Source organism: Anser anser (assembly GCF_964211835.1).
Source record: "Anser anser genome assembly, chromosome: 1".
Taxonomy (NCBI): domain Eukaryota; kingdom Metazoa; phylum Chordata; class Aves; order Anseriformes; family Anatidae; genus Anser; species Anser anser.
Window position 1 is genome coordinate 6,266,197 of NC_139720.1, and position 25,725 is coordinate 6,291,921.

Here is a 25,725-nt window from a genome sequence, read left to right on the forward strand (position 1 = left end):
GCCAGAAAATAGCCCTTTTGCTTGAGATGCTGCTTCGTGCCCCAAATGACCTTGGTCTCTTGGGAGGGTGACAAGCCGGATGGCCTGTCCTGTAACAGTGCCAGTCCTGTAGCAATGGCATTATCTCCAAAGGCAGTTGCTCTTCTGTAGAAAGTCCCTTGGCTGGAAATAGTGCTGATTCCTGCTGACTAGAGGCAGTTACTGAAGTGCAAGGTAGATCCAATTTTATTTTTTTTTTAAAGAAAAGGAGGTTGGGGGGAAACATATGGCAGAAAAACACTGCACCACTGGGGATTCTAGTTTCAAAAGGGAGAGAAGAGAAAGACAAAATACAGCCAACTTCATTAAACGCAGCCTTTGTAGACATGGTTTCTAAACAACTGCCTGCATTATCTTGGTGGCTGCACATCAGGGGACCGCAGAGCGCAGCACCACATCGCTGCCTGCACAGAGCCATCCTGCTTCCTGCCACCGCCGCTGCTCAGCACCCTGCTCCCACTGATACATCCCACTGGTGCTTAACACAGTTGTGCTTGTGTTACTGGGCTAATCCTACAAACTGTAGCTTGTTATCCTGCGGTAGTTCAGACTTGAGTTACAGGTCTGGAGCAAAGGATATCACTGGTAATTGCATGACTTAACTCTGAAGTCTTCTTGTTCTAATGTTTTAATTTGTTCTGCTGGTTGCAACCAAATACTTTGGGGATTGAAATGGAAAAATATAAGGGATAGGGATGTATTCCCTCTTGATGTAGGCCAAATGTTCCACTATATGTATGGCTTGTATGGTTACACACAAAAAAATAAAGTATACATCATTGTTATAAGTAAGTAGAATAGTGGTTGGACTGACAGTTATATGGCCAATATCTTCTTTAGCTCCTACATGCTGTATGTGAAATTGGTCACTACCTGTTTGAAAAAGTCATGTCTGGCTGGCCCACTTTATGCAACTGCTATTAGGAAAGTCACCTCATCTGTCATGGAAATGAGGAGAAGTATGTTGGATAGTTCCCCATGAGCCCTGCTCATTCGCAGAGGTAGAATGGGATTCCTCCGTCATTTGCAAGTGGAAATGCTGGACGGGGTGAGAGGAAATCTGCAGAGACCAGCCAGCTTAGAGGAAAATCAAAGAACAATTGTGCAACTTCAGATTTGAGTAAATTTTTCCAGTATCTGGCTCTTGCAAGGGTCAATTGACATTCACATTGCCACTCGCAGTGGCAGGCTCAGCTTTTAAGGGTGTTTGGGATGATGTGCTATCCTCACAGAGAAAGAAAGGTGCTGAGGGACCCCTCAGGAAAAGTGCCTTTGAGACCCCTCTGGAGCTCGGGTTGAATCACAGCATCCTTTGGTTCTGCAGCTCCACTTGTTGGTTCCCATCCCCACTGCTAGAAAATGCCAAGCCCTTGGATGAACGCTCTCAAACCTAATTCAGCTAACGTTGAAGTTAACCCAACTCATTGTATATCTGCTCTCCAAACACAACTCGTTGTATAACCGCTCTCCAAACCCAAGTCATCTCCAACAGGCTTTCAGTCAAGTGGCTGTGCAGGCTGGCTGGGTGGGATGGACACTCCAGCAGAGGTGGTCCTGAGCTGCTGGTGCTCCTCTCTTCTTCCCTGAGCCCCACAAGCTGGCAGCTCTGTTTTTTGAGGTCTTGGATAAACCCATAGGTGACTCAGAGGGGCAGCCTCCTTCCCTGAGCTCCCCATGTACAGGTGGCAAAGCTGGCTCAGCTCTGCATAGCTTCTTACTTGAGCAGGGCATCATTTTCTCCTCTGCTTCTTTATAGCTGAGGAGCATGCAGCAGTTAAAGAGGTTACTGCACCTTTTATTTATTTTTTTTTAATAAAGCTCAAAAATATAACCTTTTTTTTCCAATGCTGCCTCTAACTCTTTGTCATTTAAAATGTTTCTTTTCAAGCTCTGTTTTTCCATACTGAACATGAGGCTGCAAACTTTTCTTTTAAGGAAATGTGAAAATTGCATTCCCATGACTCTGGGGCCTGGCCTTTAAAAATACTCCTGATACTGCCAGGGATGTTAAGATTTTACTTGGAGATAAATTTTTATACTTTCTTCTTAAAGACACATCTCTAATAAAGAGAACCAACTCAAATACAGATCCATTACTTCAGGAACAATTCAGCATGTATTATATAACAGATTCTGTATTTTGCACGTGCTGTATGCTGACATTCAGCATATATTGGGATACTGTTATGCTGCATCAGTATATTCCCAAAATAACTTCATTTATGCGTGCTATGAAGTTGTGGCACACATGCTGAAAACACTTGACTTGAGCAGGATTCTCCTTCTATGAATTTTAGCAATTTCCATGCTGTTAGATCTGGCCCACTAAGCAGCTTTCCCTGAGCTAGCAGGGATTGGTAGCGGATAGCCCGTGTGTGAAACAGTCTCTTTCAGAGCAAATGGAAGCAATTGTCTGTTGGGGTTACAAGGGGTGAATTTGGATCAGGTTTATTCAGGCATCATCTTGCTTCCAGTAAACAAGATAAGCTATGTGGGAGGTACAGTAAGAAGGTGTATCTGGAAACAGAAGAATATGTGCCTTCCGCTTTTGCTGGTATACAACCATAAGTCAGATAAGAAGCATCCCTGAATAGACCAGGAAAAAAAAAAATCAGGGGCACAAGCAGGTGGTTTACTGGTTTGAGGTACAGAATTAGGGCAGGGATGCCACAGCAGCTGCACCTTGCCTGCACGTAGGTATCACCCATCCTGCAGGCCTGGGGACAGGGATACCTCTGGCCCAGCACTGTGCGCGTTAAATGATTGCAGCCAGGTTCTCTCTGGTCTTTGCCTCTCCATTTCTTAAATGCAGACCTGCTCCGTGTTGCTCAGTAAGCAGGTTGGGGATCGATACTCACGAAGCCAAAAAAGTGCTTTTGTAGAGTGAAACCTATCCCCCTTCTGCATGTTCAGCTTAATTTAGGTGGGTAGTTGAGCAAAGCCTGCAGTGCGCTGTTTCTGTATCTGCTTTCTGCATGGACCTCATCCGTAACAGAGACATGAAAGCACGAGCGCTTTATCTGCTCCTTTGAGCTGCACCCTTTTAGTGGACATGAAGAAAATAAGACCAGACATAAAATGATTAATGCAGAATCTTGGAAAAAAATATTGCAGGGTGCCTTGCTGTTTGATTACAAGCCTTGGAATTAGTCAACATTTCCATAATTCTAAACCAATATACACCTGTTTTCCCACTGTGATGTGAAGGCACAACTTAATTTAACAGAAACCCTGCTGTGCTAAATCTCTCATTAAATACCAAGCTAGTTCTGTAATTTAAAGTTGCAGCACCACTATTTTAACTGAATTGCCTTTGTATTATGAAATTAATAAGAAGTTAATGATGCACTTTGCTGTATTCTCTCAGATTTTTTTCACAGCAACAACAACAAAAAAGGAAAATAAAGAAGAAAAACATGTCACCAGCTGACATCTCAAGGCTTGTCTTGTTTTAATCATTTTCCTGAGGATAAAATTCATTTAAAAGATTTTTTTATAAATTTTAAAAACTTTCAGCATAAGCAGGATCAAACATCTTCTTTTCACTCATGATTATTATAATCTCTCTGTTAGTCATAATATTCCTTGTCATATAATGGAACTTTTATCTTTCCCCAAAAGTGTATTTAGATATCACTTGTTACAGTAGCATTGCTACTAGGCAGAGAAAAAGATAGGCAGTGTTTGAGAAATGCACGCATATTGATATATATGATACATATCAGTGAAATAGGGACAGTTCTCTTCTGTTTACTTGGTACTGGCATCACAAGTGGCTTTTATGTCTTGTAAATGAACAACATGAATTTTCAGATGTGTCTTTTCAAATAAAGCATGCAAGCGCATAGCTCATACCCTAGCTCATAGGTTTGTGTTATTCAAGTTACAGTTGCCTTCTTACGGTGTGAAAGTTGGTGTGGATTTTGTTTTAAAAGGCAGAGGGGAGAAAAGGGGAAAATTCAATTTGATTATAATAATTGGGATGAGGAGAACCAAGACTTAACTAGTCTCATCTTCATTAAGAATCTCATGGCTTTGCTAGAGATGTGTAGCTTCTATTCCCTGAAAAAAATAGTCCAATAAATTCTTCGCATCTAAATTTATTCTGTCTTTAGTTAGATGTAATAATTTTAGTCCCCCTATGCTCTAATATGCTGCTTAGTGAAAATTGGCTTTTATGGAGAGGGCAAACCTTGATGAGCTGTATGCAGGGACTGCTCTCAGAGGTGTTTGTGACACTGACATTTTTTGGTTTGGTTTTAATGTACATACTAGATTAAAAACAGAATCCGCTCTATTTGGATAACTAGTGCATTGGGTAGGATTTCCTGGAAAGGGCTAAATGCCGATACGTAACAAGAGTACTATATGTTGGTCGGGTTCTTGAAGCCTGTCAGCTGAATAAATGGACCTTGAACGAATCTGTTCAGTACCAGGAATCTACTGGAATCCTTTTCTAAAATCAAGACCTAAGTCTCTTTGGAGTCTGTTTTGCATTTGCAGTTAGTTTCACCTGACATGACAAAGATCATTTGTTGTCTCTATATTGTTGCCTATATCCTCATAGCAGAGGTTATCACAAAAATAATTAACAGCCTGCGCTGATTTAGGTGTCAGCACTCCTGTGCATTTAACAGACTAATAGTTTACGTGGCTCTTATTTCAAGTGGGATGTACATATTCCAAATAGCAGCAAGCCCTTTGTATTGAAGTTCTGGCATGAAATAAGAACGTTAGCTGTATGAATCAATTTAATTAAGGATGTAACAATGGAGAAATACAGTTTTGAGAAAGCTCTTTAAATTTTAACAGCAAGGTGGAGTTTGTAGGATCTAACTGTCTTGTAAAATATTAATGGCCTCCTTTTTGCCAGATGTTGTCAAGGAAAAGACTTTCATTTTTTACATTATAAGAATCACTACTGGCTTTATAAAATGCCCTTTACGTGCTAAGGAAACAGGACTGCCTTAGAGGGAACTTTTCCCTAAGCATCGTGTGCTAGCTGAAAGAAACCTCGGGGTCCATTTAGGGGCGCAAAACAAGTGAAACTATATTTTAGAGAGGAATTTAGGCCATTGGCCAGTTCAGGTGCCCTTTCACAAGAGGCTTCCCCCTGTCCTGCTGCAGGCTGACTGTCCATCGGCAGGATGCCAGCCTCCGTGGGGCTTCCCCTCGCCTCTGCAGGGCAGCTCACATTTCTCGTTGGGTGTAAAGCTCAGGCTGTCTTCTTGTTTGCCCTGCTGTCGGTATCCTGTAGATGGGCAAAGGCAATACCATGCCCCCTCCATGTGCATTTGGCGTAAGGGGTTGTAAAATGGAAGAGGAATCTCTCTCGGGTTATCAGGTTATTTAACCTTCAGCATAATCAGAATAATCCATTCCAAAATGCAGGCATCCATAACGGCTTTGTTTGGATCCACATTCACCTGCTGATAAAACAAGTGAATTGTCTAGCAAAAAAAGAAACCCGTATATTTCTGATTTTCATTTTCCTTCATGAGTTCTGCTCATTTCTAATGAATATTATTGCACACTCCTTTCTGGAATAGCGTTTTAATAACCAGTCTGCTTCTCTGCTTTAGGCCTTATGAGTTGTCAGTACTGTATGAACATTATGTAAAAATTACCTGTAATAAAAAGGTAATCATCCAATACAACTTGAATAATAGCCTGAATATGAGATATCAGTGACTTTGAGAGATTTTGACAAACAGAAAGGGAATTCAGAGAGTAATTAAGTTAGTTAAGGGTTTGGAGTGATTGATTTATGATGACAAATTAAACTAATTCAGTACCCATATAGCATGGCCAAATGCTGTTTAATGAAGGATCTGAAAAGTGTAGAAGCGTTTAAATGATAAAAATAAGCAGATGGGAAAGTGGAGAATTCCCAGGGAGCGTCTATTTCGAGGAACTGGGCTATAAGACACCACTGAATGATGTTGAGAAAGTGAATCTGGCCTGTTTCTTCCTTTAAAATACTACACAAATGATACTTAATTTTTGTTCAGCTCAGAAGTTATTTTTATTATGCAAATACATCACTGCCACCTCTGTCCCCCAAAGATAAGTTGCACCGACTTTGCCATTTAAATGAAAAATCACTATTTACACTAAATTCAAACACCTTAGTGGAAATGTTGGGTTTGCGCCTACCATTGTTGTGAAACAGGACATAGCACCAGCCCTGCATTCAGTTTTGCCTAAAATGGTAAAAACTGACAAATTGACGGGAGCATAATGAAATCCCTGTAAGTAGCTGACCTTGCAGCTGAATGGCCAAATGATAGGTGTTGTGCGGGCACAGGGAGAGGTGCGTGTTGGCTAAGTGAGAACAGCTTCTCTAAATCGAGCAGACCGTTTCATTCATAATTATAGCCCCTTGTTCTCAGTGAAGGATGGGGGCCAGATTCACCTTCTCTCACAGCCTGATCATTAGGATACCTTTCTGGCATGCAGGAGAATGCAGTGCACATCCACTCTGGCTTACTTGTTGTAAGGATTTAACTTTAAATGACCTAACAGAACCATCACCACTGGACTCAGCTGAGATTGGAGGTCACCATCCCTCCTGTTGAAGCCGTTCCACTGGGCATGAAAGTATTAAAATCTCATGGGACTGAGAGGAAGCAAGTAAAAGCGCTTGGTTGCCTAGTACTGAGAGTAGTGACTCAAGAATTGTGATGTCTGGATATGAGTTCATGCTCTAATAAGAATTTTTATTATTTGGAAAATCTTCCAATGTTTGGAAGACACTTGCCCTGAATAGGGAAGTGTGTCAAATAATAATCTGGCAGGAATATCCGTCGACCTGAAGTACAGGGGAAAGGCATCTAAATTGTGGGGTGATGCCCCGATGTAGCCCTTGGGGTATGTCAGGAGGATGAAGAGCTGCACAGTGAGATACTTCAGATCCTGGACATTCAAATCAGATGGTTGCATTTTCCTGGTGTAGCAGATCTGCTGGGAAGCAAGAGCACATTAGCCCAGCTGCAAATGCAGTTAGATGCAACCTAGCTTTTTTAGATAGCTGTTTTGGAGTAGTTTGGGCTTTTTTTTTTTTTTTTCAGCTTTGCAGTATAATACTGTTGGGATGGAAACGAAGTAACTCATAATGCTGGCTTAACCTCAGCAAGTTTCCCTGATGTGAAGCCCATCCCTAAAAGGCCAACTTGCTCTGACATGTGGCACTACTTTACCTCTAATTTCCATAACTCCGGACAGTTGAAGTCAACACTTTGCAATACCTCTGGATTTTAATGGCCAACTTAGAACATCTTAACCTGCTTTTCAGTGAGGCTGGAGTATCTATTCACAGGATATCAGTTTCAAGCTGGGTTCCCAAAAACCAGTGACTGGAGAACCTGTTGCTGTGCGCTTGGGAATGGAAAACTCTGAATGAAATTGAGAGGCCATCACCAGCATACTCCAGAGTATTGCAAAGCTCACCGGGATTTAGGTGGGATGCTTGGCTGAGGATAATAGCCCAGGCTCTCTCTTAAACAGTTATTTACCCTACTGCTAGTGCTAGCTGTTTTCTGTTATCCAAAACAGAAAGTACAGGTGCTTCAGTCAGCCTCATTAGCACCATGACACAAGCCATTAAAATTGTCTTTGTAATGAAAAAATAGTTCAGGGAGCCTTCCTAGCTGTCTGACTACTCCTACAAGAATGAAATTAGAAAGGCAAATCATAAACAATGTAGCAGGCGTCAGGAAGTAACATCATTAGAGATGCCCTTGGATGCCATTTACCTGCCTTGATAGCAATGTTTGGTGCCCACGGATCTGAATTATGTTATGACTAAAGAGACAGAGCTTCATGGCGTGTTTATAACAGCAAGATTGTTTGTTCAGCATCCTTTCTGCTGTTGGATCCAACCCCGTGAGCTGCGCTGCTTCTTCCAAAGACCTGTGCTGCGTGGTCTGTGGCTCCATGCATTGGGTTGAAATGTTTTCTCGTTTAGTGCTGTAATCCCATGGAGGTACCAGGAGCTAAGGCTTCCTTATCTAGTTTTCTCTCATCTTAGTTGGGTAATGAACCATGCAGTTTAGATGCACCATGCTCTTGTATGTGCCAAACATGGAACGAGAGGGAAAAATATAGGTTCTATCTTCTTTGTGGTCGTAGGAACCCTATAATACTTCTGGGAAAGCAAGTGAAACAGGGTAGCTTGACTGAGCCTCCCGCTCATTGCATACTTTGGGCAATTAAATTCTGCCTAACTAAAAATACTCTTTGCAGACCCAGAAAGATAACTGATTTTTTGCTCATTCTCCTAAAGAAATTATTATCTTCATCTTCTTAGCTGGAAGAGCCACTGCTTTGTCTGCTGTTAGCCTGTGGTGTGCAGAGCAATCCTTTCTCCTTTTTCCAGTCTAGAAAGCACACAGGGATTCTTTTGGGTGCAGGCACCTCTTCGTTATGCAGACATGCTCAGCTGATTGTGGTGGTAGGCATCCAAAACCTTGAGGTACACTAAAATATGCTGTGAATTCATACCCTGAAAAGTTCGGAGGGAAACTACCCCAACTGCAGAGCCTGTATTTCAGGCTGTCGGTGCATGGAGCAAGTCATCAGCACCCTCTGAAACAGAGAGCAAATATCATTAGTGTTATATAGCTTTCCAATGCAAAAGCAGTAGAAGACTGGGCAAGGCTAATGTTTGGCTTACTTTCGGAACAGTACATCCTTTTACCTGCAGCTTTGCTGAAATCAGTAATGGCTTTGCTCTTAGAATATAGCCCGAATACCTTCGGAGGCAAGTAGGAGCAGTCATTGAAAAATATGCCACCGAACTCCAGTTATTAACAAAAGCCTATCGCTGTTGCATTGTGCCAGCAAAGTTAAAAAGGCAAAAACTGCAAAAGAAAAAAACATTGGACTAAACAGAGTCTTAAGCAGTGGTAAACAAAATGTAGTTTCCTTTGTGGTTGATTTTTATCCAGCTGCAGCTAAATATCAAAGTAATATCAAAGGAAAGCTACCCATTAATTAATTCAGACTGACTTCACAAAGCAAGCCGGAGCTTTTGCTGATATCTGATTCTGACAACTTCCTAATCTTCACAAGTTGTCATTAAGAGTGGCATTAAAGCAGTCTGCAGTCAATCCCCGCTCTCGCCCTATTGTAACTCAGAGATGGGCTATCTCCCGTCGCAGGAGGGGGGCAGGATACGCAAGCGAGGGTTAGAATAAGCAACTTTGCTTCTTTGCAAATGGAATTTGCAATGTATCAGGGAATCTCATGAATACATTGCCTCTGTCATTCATGCTAGGAACACTCGCCCAGTTCCACTTGCAACCATTACAAGAATCTGTTGCAATGAGTGGAAATTTTCTCTTCTGAAGGAGAAACACGGGGAAAAAAAAAGAAAGAAAGAAAAGAAAGGAGCTCCTGTTTGAAAGGGATAATTGGAAGTCTGTAACGATCTTTTAAAAAGTATAAGTAGAGCCTTATCATTGATTTCAAGATAGAGAACATAGTGAGTTGTAGAAAATAAGATTGGGGAAAATAAGACAGTAATCAGAGAATAAGATTAGTTTTTAACTAAGAACTGAAAAACAGGTACCTCCATAAGAGAAGCTTGTAATTCCACCGTGAAAATAAACAAAACACTCTAGTGTTCTTTACCGATGCCAGCATCTCTCCGTGGGATTACAGCCTCCTGTAGAGAATGGAGGTACGTGATACCTTTGTATTTTCATTCAGCTGTGAATGGCTCAAATGATTGAACGTAGTTTGTGTGGTAGACCATCACTTGAGCAAGTATCCACCAGACAGCGACTAATATTATTTTGTGGCAGATTCATGACAATACCTTAGAGGAAAATGTGCAGTGTTATTATACAGTATGTTCATTTCAAATATTGCAAGAAAAACACAGAGGATAAATGCTGTTGGGGAGTACCTTGCCAAGCATCCCCGGCAGCATGGATGTAGCTGGTGCATTTATTTCCTTCAGGGCCAAGTGTGTGTACTGCCCAAATGCCGATGACAAATGGGAATTATTGTTGATTGTACACAGAATTGAGGATTTACAGTCATAAGAGGTGAAATAAAACTTAGATCAAGTATCGGGAAAAGCAGTATCTCTCCAATTAGAATAATCTTCTAAATGAAACAAAGTTAAATCCTAGTCCTTAGAGGCATTTGGGGTAGGAAAGAATTAGAAAATATATGATAGGCAATAATCCTCTACTGACATTAAGTCATTCCAGATGAGTTACTGAATTTTTTTCATCTCTCATTTCTGCATTTGCTAAGAAGTGAAAGAAATTGCTATGCTTGTCTTAACATAGAATCCCCCTGTTTGTACAAAAACGTATGATTAACCAAAAAGAAAGCTACTAGTAAGTAATAACTACAGTCAGTCTAAATGCTGTGCTTATATGTTCATGTCTGGAGGACTCTGTAAGGTTGCTCAAGCAAGCATGCCCCTTGCCTCTAGTGACCCCATCCATTTTGCAAAGAAGACATGGATTTATCCCTGTTTAAAAGGGGCATGATAACTAACAGCTCTCATATCTGGCACTCGTCTTCTTCCTTGTTGACATGAGAGCCAGAAATAGAGGGTGTGACTTGGTGGATGTTTGTTTTTTCTGCATCCATGCCGTCCTTCCCTGTGCTTTCATTACCCCCTGCTAGCCTCACCAAGTCACAACAGCCCTCAGGATGAATTAACCCCATTCAGAAAAAAATAGCATACACCCAGAAACCGGGAGTTCAAGACTTCCCAGTAGCTGAAAATGCTACCTTTGGAGCAGGTAGGATGCATGATGTAAGAGCTTTTAGCTCGGCTGGTTTTACCAGAGGACCTTCCTGATAGCTGTCCTTGGCCTCCAGCTGTTCCACCCGAAGCCATCTCCGCGAAGAGATTTCGTTGACCTTTAGGCGAGTTGTGCATGAAGATGTTACTCCTGGGGCATAATGCAGAGAAAGCTTCTAATTGAGTAGAAAGGCAGTATAAAGAATAAGCTTTTCACGTACTGGCATTTATAGTCACTAGGTGAAGCACACTGTTGTGTTTTTTGTGTGTTTTTTTTCCTAGGGAATCAGGGGCCCAATTTCTAGAAAATGCATTAAGGGTCATATATAGGGTCAGATGCTAATACAGAGCTTTGCAAATGGGTGGAGGCAGGTTGATTTTGGCCTTATTGTTCCTGATACTGTCCCTTTTACTAATGAGAGCGTAATCACAGCTCTGTCCAAATACCACAGCCAGCTGGAACTGACTCATTCTTCAAAAATATATGTTGCTGCTAATGTTGCCCATTTAATTTTTTGTTTATTTAACTTCCCAAGCACCTATTGAGAGAAATATTTAAATACACTATAATTCCTTAGGATTAGCATTATGAATGTGTACTACATGCTTAATATGAGTTAAAAATATTTTCTTTACCCTGAAGAAAGCACTGGCAAAGTACCTTAGCTGTATAGATGCTGAAAAACTGAAGAGAATGAGTTCATGCAAAGGGTGGTTCAAAATTACATGGTTACTGAACAGGGTATTCTTACTGCAGTTTGTAATTGTGTATATATACACAACTGGATATTCATATTTTCATATGGACAATGTGTGTGCGTGCTTGCTGCTGGAGGCTGCAGCAATGTTGTTTTCATAGGAGGATCAAATATCGAGCTATCTCTTTCAGTCTATCTCCACAGCCAGATTATTTCACCACTGCAGAGTATTGGCATAACATTGAGAGCTTTTATTTGGATGCTGATACTGGATAGTTGTGGAAAATTCCTGTAACTTCAGCTCATGGACAGCTTAAATAGAATTTATGAGCCATGTCCTCATTTGGCGTAAAATATTATGGCTCCACTGGTTTAACAATAAAGCTGTAATATTTACCCCAGCTGATCTCAGTCAGGAAAGGAGGATTTTTGACATCTTCATTCAAAATCACTTTTCTACCTGAATGCTTTGGCTATTTTCTGCCATATTTAAATAGGTGTGCATGTTATCAAGTAGTTTAGGGCTCATATCTGATCTTTGAAGAATTCTGGATTAGTTTGTGCTCGGTAACAGGGAGAAATTTGACCAACTGACTGACTGCGGGAGAGGTGGAAATTGTGAATAAAAGAGTATTCTGGACTCAGAACTATTCTGTGCCTTTTCTAAGTGAAAACTGCAGCAGCCCCACATCATCGGTGCCAACTCTCTCTATAAATTGTACCCTTTGCTTTAATTTAAAAGGTAGTATTTCAATAGAAGTTATAATTTGGATGCTTTTGGGGCTTATTTTAGACTTACCTCATTCATACTTTTTAACTATAAGATGTTCTTGCTGTTACATTGTAATGCAAATATGAAAGCTTTCCAGCAAGAACTTTAAAAAAGCTTTGCATAAAAAAATCCCATAGCCTAGAATTTGAGTTTTGTACCAAATAATAGACTCTAGTTTCTGTCAGAAGAGGAGACCAAGCATGTTGTTGGATCAAGGTGACCTTATACGCTGCAGAAAGAGTCAGGCAGAAGATACACTTGGTAAACGAACAGAAAAATCTGTGATGTGAAACTGAGGGAGTGGTTGAAGCTGGTTTCTCTCCTATTGAATGAAAGCCAAAAATGGAGAAGATAACTGGGAATGAGATAATGTTGTAAAAGAAATGGAGGAGCCCCTGACTTTGCTTTCTTGCCTTTCTGCGACTCTGCTATCCCTGGTCATTCCCTTTAAAGGGTTATTTCCTGAATTTCATCTTGGCAAAGGTAGAGGATATTGCTGAGCATAATCACATGGTGTTTTCCCAGAGCATAGTTCACAGAGGAGACAGTACATGCAAGCACAGAACAGCATAAATCTTAAAATAAAAGTTCTGCAAAACAAGCATTTCATATCCTGGCAGCCATGCCCTCAGTCACAGCTGAGTTTGTTTTGCATTACAAAAGACATTGCATGTTTTTAAAAACCTTTCATTTAAACTAAATTTCCTCATGGTCATCAGTAGCCTAAAAGATAATTTATTTCATTTTGATTTTGTTTGGGATTGTTTTCTGGATAGGAGGAGAAGGGGGTGGAGAATTGCTTTCTTTTCTGGGTAAGTTTCTAAATGTCATCCTCAGTGTTTATGTGGAATCAGTGGGATTTATGGGGAAAGGGAGGGTTTTCATGTGGACCAAACTCAAACATTAGCACCCTAAAATAGTGTCCACAGCCTGAGCTACTTGAAGGTATCCATGCGGCAGCAGGAGAGGTTTTTTAAGATCGAAATTTAGAAAGTCGAAATTGAAAGCCTGCAGCAACATCATCTTGAGTCTTCAAAGGTACTGGAGTCATAACTGAGAAGGGCAAAAGTCCCCGAGCAATGAGAGCCAGTGCATTCTAAGCAGAGGATTTGACTTGTGCTAGGAGAAGAAAAGTGAAATGTGTCTCTCCAGACCACTCAAGTAAGCACAGCTTCTGCTGTGCTGCCTCCCCACCTGGGGCAATTTAGGGGCCTCTGCTTCATTCCCATTCAGAAGCTGGGAGGTGGGAAGACCTTTCATAGACGGTGAGCTAATAGGTACCATGTCTGGGCTTTGCTCTGTTTCTGTTTTCCAAATATTAATATTGGGGGTGGAGGTGTGTTGCTCTTAGTTTTTAAGGAAAAGTACTCCTTTTTAAGTCTCAACCCTCTGTTGACTTCTGGAAAGCATTCCAAAGCCTGAGTAGGGAGATGGAAGAAAGTACGACTTCAGAACACTTGAGTCATGTCCAGTGAGACGTTGACTTTAAGGTTTGTGTCATTCTGGGAACTGAGTCCTGGCATCTTAAGTCATGTTGGGCAAATCCACACAATGCAGTGCAAGGCAGTGTTAGTTATTAGCTCTGATCCTCAAACCACGAAAGCCTGGCTGGTATTTGGTTCCCCCAGCTATACTGGATCACTGCTTCAGGTTCTTATGTTACTTTTTGGGTAGGATATCTAGGGAGTACCGTAAAAATAAAAAGCTTGATGGAGTACACCCCCTCGTTATTGCCTTACCTATACCTGGTGATAAAACCACAAGATTTTGGCTTGAGAGATTTAGCTTAAGTTGCAGAATAACTGTAGATGAATCACATATAGCCTCTGTGGTGTGTTTTTTTTTTTTTTCTCCCATCATCTTCCTTTCTGCTAGAAAGAGATAGCAGCAGCAAGCACCTCGCCGTTGTGTTAGGAGGAGAAATCAATTACAGCATGAGGAGCTCGGGCTCTGCTGCAGTGAGGCCAGCACGGCTGCCTCCCTTCATTCTGGTCCACACCGTGTTGCGCTGCGTGACTCCAGGTGGATCGCCGCTTCACCGCGCTTCATTTTCTGCTCAGAAACGTGGACAGTAATTTGGCTTCTCGCAGCTACCTTCAATGGGTGTTAAAACTCAGTCAATTAATGTCATGGAGACACTTTGTTATCTTTCTATGCCTTATCGGTTTAATGCAAAGGAAAAAAAAAAAACCACGCTGGCATGCAAACTTCAATTGGCAAAATGTCAACAAAAGTTATTGCTGCTACAGATGAGATGGATAACTCTTGCTGTTAAAATAATATCTGGTGTTTTGCTCAGATGTCTAATGGGTTTGCTTTTTAAGCATGGATGATACAAAATATCCCCAAGGCATTATTCCCAACAAGATATAGAATCCCACTTAATGTCTATTTTTAGGATTGAATAGGTTCTGTAAAGGCTCATTTGTTTGAAGAAAAGATAGTTAATCACTTTGGTTTCCATGTGATTTTTGAAGGGAGAAATTTCGTCATACCTCCCCTTCCTTATCTCCACTCTGCTTGGCTCGCATGTGTCCTGGAATCGTTGCCATTTGTGTGGGTGGTAAGAACTGAAGGAATTAAATAAATGGAGTAGAACTGCTAACAGAGCAAGAGTAGTTATTTGTACATTACAAAGTGAAGTTGTCACTTCTAAGACTGCCAACTTTTTCATTTCAATAAGAGGGTACAGCTTTTAAAGAAGACAGAGTGTTACAGGCTAATTAGTAAACGGACGGAAGGAGCAGCAGGATGTGGGGGTGACTATGGAAGGAATTGTTAGAATATTATATTTATTTTAAAGTGTACCATTGTTTTTAGTCAATGTTAGCTAATGTTCGATTTAACTTGCATATAAGATATGGAATGTGGTGGATTGCAAAATGACTGGCTTGGAAAACTTCCAAAAGTCATTGAATTTCAGCAGTTTCACTGTTCTCCTGTAAAAGAAACAACTTGTTTTAAGCAAGCTATATGCTTCTTTCTGTGCTCTAAATAGAAAATAATGATGTTATGCATTACCGCATGAACTATATTTGGCACTCACCAGCAATATTCATTTTCTTCTGCTTCTCTCTCTCCCTCTCTTCCTCCCTCTCTCCCTCTCTCTCCAAAATACACATATATATATGTCTGACAGTAATCTAGGAGGCCAAGTAACAGACCACATTCTTCTACTACTAAAATCATATAAATACCTAACATGGTTTAAATCCCTTAATTTGGGATTTATGAAAGAATGACAGCAAACAATCTTCTGTCTACACCATCGCTCAGGCAGTTACAGCTACTGCTTTGCATTTATTTGTTAGACTACATGATGGATCCACATTTAATCTCCTTTTACCCATGAATAAACTAAGGCAAATGGCTTAAACCAGTACTGGGAATCTAAAGCTCTGTCTGTTCTAGTAAAGCAAGCATACCATGGCATTGGTCTCAGAGACAGTTAATACTTTCCCCGCTAATGTGTGGTCATGTTTGGGGGAATAAGGTGGGATGGGCACTATTCCCACTAGGCAGTGTGGACAAAGACATCCTACTTTGAGAGGAAGGAGAAGTAAAGCTGTGCAAAAGCAAGCTGTGCCACACAACTTCTCTTAAGAGTCAGAGATCAATCCCTTGCCTCTTCTATTCAGTAGTATTTATTTGGCCTAAGAGACTGTCCCTGGTTCCCGGAGAAGCCCCTGAAGCTGTAGCCAGATATTGACTGTATAATTCACAGTAGTCTGACCCCAGAGAAGTCATTCTAAACAGTTCTCCGTGATAGGAAAATACACCTCTTTCACTTCTGGGAAACTTGCATTACTTGTGAGTCACAAGGCTTTAAAAAAGCAAAACAAGTTGCTGTTGAAGTGATGTGAGAAATATGCTCAAGAGCTCCTCCAAAAGGACCCTATTGAAAAACTTGGGAGCCGAGAGCTGAAATGGGGGGCTGGGAGGCAGAGGTGTCTGCACATAATAATCCAGAAAAATAATGATCTCTGAAGACACTGACAATTGTTTAATTCTCTGGTGCTTGTGAACCATTTCCTCTTCTTCCCCCACAGTCTTTTGGTTGTTCGATACTTTCCTTCCTGACTTCCAGACTCAGTGACGGTACTCAGGAACCTGTCAGGTAGAGGTTTGGCTTCTTAGTTTCCTTGCACTATTGGTCTAATTCAGCTTCATTCACTGATTGGATCAGCAGCATGGAGAAGACTTTAAATTCATTCTCAGACTAGGGTTAGGCAAAGCACGTACATTTTCCCCACTCTCTCAGTGCCGGTGCCTCTTTAGGCACTTTTCTTTCTCTGTGCTCTTAGCCTGCTCCTGCTGCTCCTTAATATTTTCTTCAGCTTTCGTTTTCCTGTTGGTTCCCAAAAGTCCATAGATTTATAGTAAGAAGAATATTAGGGTCCTGTTAAGGACCTTCTCCTCTCTTCCACAATCTCTCCTACCACTCTTTAACTCTGAGATGTATAAAATGTGAAGAAAGTCCCCTTTGGCTTCAACAATGATTGATGCTAGCAAAAAGCAAGTCCCAAAGTGCTAAAAATGACAAGATGCATGCAAGTTGTCATCATTTAATGCTATTGCAGTTTGTTTGGTTTGGATGTTATCCGAGGAGCCCAAGTTCTTCAAATTTACCCTTTGCTTGGGAGAAGGTTGAGCTTGTGTTGTGTTTCCCTGTGATGTGGTCTGTGAGGGTGACAGGTAAGGGACAAACTGAGCTGGGGCACAGCTAGATACATGTAGCCGTGGCAGATGACAGAGAAGAGAAAAAGGAAACAGGTCTGAAGAGGCCTAAGAGCCCTAGCAATCTGCAGGCTGCTTTAAAGGATTGTAGAAAGATGATGAGAGGAATTTTAAGACAACCCCTGTGAGGAGTCATGGATGACATCCTCCCCACACGCTCCCGAAGCTCCCTTGGTGTTCAGAGGACTTTTAGGCAACAGATGCTGACTGACATGCTAAGCTGGGTGAAGGCACGAGCAGATTTATATACATTCAGAGTCTTTTCTTGACCAAGGGTTTACTTCCCTTGAGGCAGGAGGAGCGATGTGAGTGCACTGAGGCCTGTGCAGTCTGCAATAGCAGGAATGGGGAATCAAAGCTGCTAACAGATGTAGTAATTGTGCATGAAGGTGTTGTTGTAATGGATCATAAAATAATGATTTTTCATAGTCTAATTACATGGCCAGAGTTTCTGAGGGGCTGAGGGCACCCAAATTTCAGACTCAACACAGCTGCAGCAAATTGGGCCCATCAGCTCCTTTGCTTTCACTGAAAGGCATTTCCTGCTTTTTAATCACCACAGTGCTCTGTAAGACAACCACATTCATATATATAACAAAATACCTCCTCTTGCAGCAACTGATACAGTTCATTTAAAGTGCTGACTGCTTCAGTCTACAAACCTTGCCTCCCTCGTGGAAATTTCTGCTCGCAGGTAGTCTTTAGCCTACCTAGAATATCTGAGCGCCCATTTCCCCTTAGAAAATGAGTGGAAAGCAGGTGCCCATCCTTCCACCAAGCATGCTGACAACTGAGAAATGAGATTTAGGCAATCTTTGGTAAGGCCATGGTGACTCAGCCCGTGCTGGTCCTGTGAGCAGCCATGCCTAGGGCAGAAATCTTCTCTGCTCACCCCTAGCGCTCGCTGCTTAAGATTGCACCTGATTTTCAGCATCCCCTGAATAAATAAAAGAAGCTGTAAGCTGATGTTGTTGCGCAACGTGAAAGCACACAATAGTAATCACAGCTAATGACTCTGCTAAATGCTAGGCTGCACACACCTCCTTGTTTGGTGTTTGTTTTGTATACAGAAGGTAACATCGGCTGAATAACGAGGATGCCAAGTTACAGATGGGGTTGTGGAATCGTATTTGACAGCCGATTAGAGTAATCTGACAGAAATGATGACTTAATCACCACGACAGACTCCAAATTCCCAGACAGAATTCCACCCAGGTTAATCTAATTTCCTTGCAATATTTTTGCCAGAAATAGACTCTTAGCCGGCTTGTTTTCTCCCATGCAGATGTCACATGGTTTTGACAAGAATGTAAATAGGTAGCATTATTATTGTTCAAAAGATGACTGTGAGGCTCTAAAGCTGGAGAGGATCTGTGCCTTTGAGAGGTTTGTTTTTTTTGTGTTGTTTTTTTTTTTTCTCTGATGAAGTTATATTTGCGTACAGTGGGGTGTACTCAGGAAAAAGAGGGGAAAAAAAGGCATAACTAGTCAATTGTAGTCACAGGCCATGTCTTGGTCCCACTGCTACCCTGAACATAGCTAGTAGATGGATTCCCTTTGATTTCAGGGGGATTCAGGATTTCGTGTTTTACAACCGTTTCTTTCCCATTGAGATTTTTGTTATCCTGTGGACCACATCAACACCTCTGTTTGGGGTGAGCCCAAAGAGCAGCAGTGACGTACAGGGCCTCAGGTTTTCTGCGGCCTCCATTACTGCACAGGCCTCACATGGAGCCTCTGTGGCTACCGGCACTGCCGAAAGGCACTGCCAGCCTTGGGCAGCAGACATCTGCCTGCTCTTCATTGTGAAACAAGGGTGAGGAAAGCTCAGTCAGGCTGTTACAGGCTGTACAACTGCATCCAGTGGAGCTCTCTAAAATGTTGCCAAGGAGGGATCGCTCCTCACAGCCTGTTCTCCAGTCTGGTTGCGATAGTCCCATGCACGTTGCTTGCTAAAGAGGCTGCCCACCCTCAGAAACAACTTGTCTGAGAGCTGTGCTCTTCTCTTGTACTATAGGTCCAAGTGCAGGATGATAATGTCTGTAAATTATTTGCTGCAGTTACTTTTCTCACTTCTTCCTATTTATTAATTGCAAATGTGCAGTCATAAATACTGTATTTTTATAGGCAGAGCTTTCTTCAAGCACAGAAAAAAAGTGTTTCCTGTTTTTCTGTATGACATGACATACTAAGAAATCACTTACCTTGAGATCCATAAGTGTACGGCTTTGTGATGTATAGCTACAATAACAGCTTTCTGATAAGACATGAAATCCTTCATTTCAGTAGATGACATGATTCTAGTGGGTGGCATCTAATTTGAAACAGGTTTATATCATCTATAATCTTTTGGAGGGCCTCAGAAAGCACAGCTATTTTATTATTTTATAGCCTACAGTTATACAAGCAAGATATAAAACACAGAGATTATTTTCTCTTTTGCTTGTTGTGGAGTGAAAGGATAGTACCTACTTAGCCTTTGTCTCTGTCCCTTTAATTTTCTTACTTACTTCACTCCTTATAATTCATCTTTTTTTCCTTTTTTCCTTCCCTTCCCTTCCCTTCCCTTCCCTTCCCTTCCCTTCCCTTCCCTTCCCTTCCCTTCCCTTCCCTTTTTCCTTTCCTTTTTCCTTTCCTTTTTCCTTTCCTTTTTCCTTTCCTTTTTCCTTTCCTTTTTCCTTTCCTTTTTCCTTCCTTTCTTTTTACACCTACTTCTAAATATTTTATGGGTAGAGAGCTTATAATATGTATTGTCACGGCAGTTGTCTCTAGAGGTCAGCAATGAGTTTAATAATGAGATGCGAACCAGTGACTCTGTAAAACCCATTTCAGGTTATAAATGGCATGTTTTATTGAATCTAGTGTTAAAGGTTGTTAACGTATCAATTGGTGATGGTCAGGGTTAAACAAGCTTCAACACGAGCCCTCTCATGTTAGGGAACTGTCAGTAATGTATTTTTCCACCATCCTCTTTGCCGAAGCCATGTTTGTGTATCACATCCATTTTGCCATGGCTATTCTGTGGTTTAAACCCTTCAGGCCTGATCTGAATCTTTTATTAGTTTTGCACTGATATAATTCTGTTAAGCATGGTGGCATTCCTCCTGACTTAGACTTGCTGGTGAGAAGGGAATTTGGACCCTGGGTTTTCAGCAGGAACCTTTGAAATCAAGTCAACACCTAGTTGGAACATCTTGTTAAATCATGCCTCTTTCTTTGCAAGCATAACAGATTACTGACTTAATGAACTTGAGGTAATTATGCAAAACAGAAGAGGATAATTTCTGATGTGGTAACTGTGTTTACCAGGTAACCCTGATCTTTACACGGTGACTGTGGCACTGCAAAAATAACTTCTTTACATGAGTTTCGTCCAGAGGTCTCTAGTTCAAGAGGTTTGTAAAGTGAAAGGTTTTTAGCATTGTTAAAATTGCATTTATTCAAAGTATATCCAATTAGGGACATAAAATGGAGCTAGGCAGTGTGATAGATTCGCTGTCTGTATAAGGCCTGGATGCGGGTTGGTTTTCTATAACTTGCATATTTGCAAATTTACAGTGAACTGAGAAGTGATGCTTCTAGTAGTCATCAGAAATTATCCTACATCCTCCTGGGCCTCTAGTATTAGGAGATATGTCTGCCTACCTCAGTTTTTCTTTGTTTGCACCCTCTTACAATGCATCCAAACAACTCAATTTTGTTTTCTTTATTTCTTCACCTTCCTGTGGCTCTGCTGAGATGCCAGTACCTGCAGTGGACTGCTCATTGGAGCAAGTTGCACCTTTTTTCCTTGTTCAGCTTTTGTTTGCTGAGTGGACAATGCTGCATCCCATTCCCATGAATTTAAAGTCTCCTGCGGTGCCCAGTGTATTGTTGATGCCAGGATAAATGTTAAGCACTAGGTAAAGAAGATAGAGTACAATATAAGGTCTCTTTTTTTTATATAAATTAGATCAAATAAGAGTGGTGGCAGACAAGTGCAGGGCTCTTTAAGTCTGTCTTGGAAACAAATGATTCAAAGAGAACAGAACTGTTAAAACTGAAGCAAATTTATGCATCCTGGTGACTACATCAACCTTGTGGCTTTGCCTTTTCCTTAGGGCACAGTAGGGAATTTTGCAAGCAGCACAAGGAATACATTGATTTGTAGGGCCAGAGTGCATTCTGGACTTTGAGTAAATCTTACGGAAATATTCACAGCAATATTGTATATTCAGTAAAGAATCTAGCAGCTACGTCCCTGGAGGTTAAGTGACTCCACTAAAAACAGTGCAGATTTGGTTTTCTGTGCTGCTTTGAAAGTGCATTTGATATGAGTGCATGGATATTCTCTCCTGCTCAGCTGTTTTTGTTTTCCAACATCATGTTTGTCATAATAGTCTTTTATAAAAAAACATGAAATTGCTGCTGACATTTTCAGCCAATACTCAGCTTTGCTGCACTGATAGATGTTACAAAAGCAGAAAGAACACAGATTTTTACATGTTCATGTGAAATGGAGAAGAATTGCTGAAGAGAGTAAAGGCAGTGGCCCTGCTGCTACCTTAAGGTTTGTGCAGTCAAATCCCAGCAGTTCTGTAGAGCCCAATGGTAAAAAAATAAGAGTTGGGTTTCTGGTTTTTTTTGTTTGTTTGTTTGTTTTGGTTTTTGTGGTTTTTTTGAGGCTTAAGTATCTTCCCCATTGAAAAACAATGCAGGGCCCTTTCTGAGGGATTTTGAGAAGCTATAATAAAATTCCCCTGAATCCATCACAGGGGACCCATGGCTGACTATAACCAATGTCCAACAGAAGAAGCATGCACTCTCTAACCAAAGAGGACTCAGCTGTTGTGGTGTTTCTATTCCTGAAATAACAGAAAGCTGTTGGTGAAAATTTTGTTGGAATTTTCAACAATTGAAGGTGGGGGGAGCCTCATTTAGCAATGAAAGCCAAGGAAACGCCATTTCGGGTGTGCGAGGGTAAGATGCCATGAGATGTACAGCGTAGCACACTACACACGGTTTCTTTTGCAATAAGAAGGAGACAAATGGAGGAAGAGGTTGAAAAGGAAAAAGTGTTAGGAGCTTTTATGGCTTTTATGGAAGCCAGAATTGTACAGTGTTGTGATGAAAGCTTTATGAATGAATGTATAATGTATTGAAAAAAAAAAAAGATACTAAAGAGTTATAGGAAGCTATTATAGGAAGCACAAGTCTTCCTCTTCAGTCCTGAAAGAATCAGCACATGTTTTTTTAATTACAAGCAAAGTTCATTTGTCAAACTAAACTCCTTTGAGTATGTTTGAAATGCTTGCGAGCTCTTAAATTACTTGAAAATTCCATCTCAGTCTTGGCAGTGGTGGAGCTCAAGAAAAAAAGTTGGTAAAACAGAAACCAAGCATGCCATAAACTAATGAGGGCTGTAACTTTAGAGGTCTTCTGAAACTAGATATGGCAAATTAAAGTTTTATATGAGTCCTGTGGGCCCAATGATCTATTTTTTTAATCTTCCTGGTTATAAAATGCTCCTTTACCATTTTATATTTCTTAAAAGCCTATAATATGGTGTTATTTTGAAGTTATATCATTTCAACATGTTTAATATTGATCATGTATCCCTTTAGCCCCTCATTAAAAACATGATTCTTGATTTTTATGACTATCCAACCTGCCTTACTCTTTTTCATTTTTGTTTTTAGATGCATCATCCTATTCAGATGAAACCCGCAGATAGTGAAAAGTCCAATGGTATGTGTTTAATTTATTTTTACCTAATTGTGACTCTCTTTTCACGAAAGCAAACAAAACATTGTGAGAGTTTTTGCTTTACTCCTTGTGTGCTGAAAATTATACGAGGCAGTTTTCCTGTACCTGACAGGTCAGGAAAGATGTTGACCTGCTCTGAACTCCCATTTATCCTCAGCTTTAAAGAAGGAAGGGTATGTTCAGAAAAATGATCTTCCCTTGTATCTGCTGTATGTCATGGCCTACCTTGCTACAATTGTCTGTTCACTTGTGTTCACTCCTGGCAGTGAGGTGATCCAAGAGCACCCAATATTGATAAGATGGAGATTAAATTTTAATGGTGAAAAGGAAAAAAAAAAAAAGAAGCAAAAAACATTCCAATGTTATCAAACAGTGTAAGCAGCTGATGGGCCTTAAATATTTGCCTAAACGTCCGTTTTATAGAATGATGCTGTTCTGAATCTGAACCAAATTCAGGTTTTAATGATATGCCTAGTTCTGAACTGGGAAACCCACCTTGCATCTCTCTGTATACTTATTCCTCTCAACGATTGTAAAATGAATGCTATAATGACAGTAATATCCGCTCAGAATACTAGGTTACTGCCTAAGTGGATGTATATGACATGCAAAATAGACAGCATTCTCAATCTATTAAACATGCCAGGTTTGTATATTCAAGGAAATAAGATAATCGGATGGTAACGCAGCCTGGCTGTGTGTGATTCTTTAAAAATATATACATGTGTATATTTTGCCCCTTGATTTGTTCCTGTAATTTTCTAAAATATATGTTAAAGATATCATCTGCCTTCTTAGATTGCAAGAGCTTCTTTTTCCCATAAGGCCCACATAATCAGAGCTGGTTCCTCCAACAGGCATCTTTGCACCTCATTAATTAGTAATCAGGGCAGAAGCCGTGCACTTAGAGATCTACATACCTGCAAATGTAAATTATGATTGGGCTCTAAATCTCTCCGCAAGGCTTTTTTAAGGCTTCTTTTGTGCTAATTGTAGTGCATCCCATTTTCAGGCTTCTCCAAGGATTAAAAAGTTTGGAAGGAAGCTAAAACTTCACATTATGCTAGGTTTCCTATTATGACAACTTTCAAAACAAAACTGGCCACAAGCATGGGAGATTTGAGCCATCACCCATTTGTAAGGGAGTGGTGTTTCCTCTCTTGGGATGTCAACAGAGTTTTAGCAGCAATTTGTTGCTTTCTTCGAATGCTCAGAAGAGAGGCCAAGGAAATGAGCAGGAGGACCAAACTTTTCAGTCACGACTGTAGCACGTGAGAGCTGCTGCTGGAATCAAAATTTCACTCCCTAGTATTTATTGTGCTTGCAGTGGGCAAAGTTTTCCCTAAGATACAGGAAGACTGGCCTGGACCCTCTGAACTACTTAGCCTACACAGGTTCTTTTTTCAAGAATAAATTTCACCTCAAGTTCATTGGCAAATTAGAAATGTAAGAGCCAAGGGGCTGAAGTAAACTCCCAAGGAATTACTTAGTCATTCCTCATTTTTCTTCCTAAAGAAGATTGAACATATTGGCAAAGCACTATGGGGAATTGTGCAAACCCTGTCCTGCTCTGCAGCGCTTACAAAGCAGGGTAAATTAGCTCCTCGCTGCTGCTGTTAGACTGGGGTTATCTACATAATACTCCTGTCTGCACTGTGGGAATACTCTTATTAATCTTCAGAGTATTCTCTTGCACCTATCTCTAGCATGAAAATCATGAGGGATTGGGTTTTTTCTTTTTTTTTTTCTTGACTTCTTTGTATTTTGAGAAAAACATGTCAACAAATGAAAGGCAATCATCATTGTCAAATTAAAACCCTTTTTAAATTTAGACTCCTGGAGAGTGTATATGCTTCTGGTAGGCATGTTCAGAGGGTGGTGAACCCTTCGTTTCTAACGACTGGGGAAACAGAAGGCAAACTGACACCATGATGGTGGGAACAATAGCACAGCTCCTCAGAAGGACGGGGCGTAGGAGTAGGATCTGTGGAGGAGGCAAGAGTTTGCAAGCAGCCTGAAGAGCCAAAATAGAAAAAAAAACAGCAGCACGCGGGAGGTGGAGGCCTGTTTGGCATGTGTTTCCCATATGCTTCAGGCTATCCATCTGAGGAGGTATATTATTTGTGCCAATAGCAAAGTGTAAACTGTACCCCTTCAACCAGATTGGTAAGTTCAAAGGGGAAAAGAAAGAAGGCATGACAAGGAATCTTGGTTTTCATGATCCATGGTGTTTGAGCTTTTTAGGAATGCTCGAAACCCTTTGATTTCTGAGTAATGGGAGGATCCCACTACATTTTATAGGTGAAGTGGTGTTTCTCAAGTTTCAAAGAGGCTAAAGAAATTCTGTTATTCAGGATTTCCAAATAGCTTGTAGAAAGATATGTGGGAGAGGTTGAACACTCATTACAGTTTTTCTGGGCTCGCACGCACTTGTGAAAGGCTGGAGAGACCTGTTCAGCTTTCAATGGCAGGAATCATAGAATCATGGAATGGCTTGGGTTGGAAGGGACCTTAAAGATCCCATAGACAAGGACACCACTCACTAGATCAGGTTGCTCAGGACCTCATCCAACCTGGCCTTGAACACTTCAGGGTTGGGGCATCCACAACCTCTCTGGGCAACCTGTTCCAGTGCCTCACCACCCTCTGAGTGAAGGGGATGTTGTCTCCTTCATCTTACAGGGGTTTTCAAAGAACAGTATTTTCTGTGTAATAAGATGCCTCCTCCCCATCCAAAGTCCCTTACTAAAAGATCTGAATGACCAACCAAGCCCAGCAGTGCTAGGATGGAATGCTCCTCATTCCCCATCACGGTTCCTGTCTTTATGCATCACTTTACAAACTTATACCTTAACACAAAAGGCCAAGCTCACCTCATGGGAACTGGGAGAAAGTTATGGAAGAGCCAGCTCCTGGGCATGTTTGACTAAGTGCCTGGGCACTTATGTGGTACTAGGACTTTATTA

General features: G+C 41.0%; 1 protein-coding gene across 17 annotated transcripts in view; it reads left to right on the top strand.

Annotated features, from left to right (window-relative positions):
* The window catches only part of CELF2 (CUGBP Elav-like family member 2), a 568,240-nt gene that overhangs the window by 464,592 nt on the left and 77,923 nt on the right, over positions 1-25,725 (top strand). For 16 of the 17 annotated variants that reach the window (XM_083819746.1, XM_083819754.1, XM_083819752.1 and 13 more), the window contains one exon: positions 22,693-22,741. In XM_083819746.1, the coding sequence (XP_083675872.1) occupies positions 22,693-22,741 (49 nt within the window). Of the gene's footprint in view, positions 13,543-22,692; positions 22,742-25,725 lie in introns of all 17 variants that reach the window. The other variant, XM_083819749.1, reaches the window with a different exon arrangement.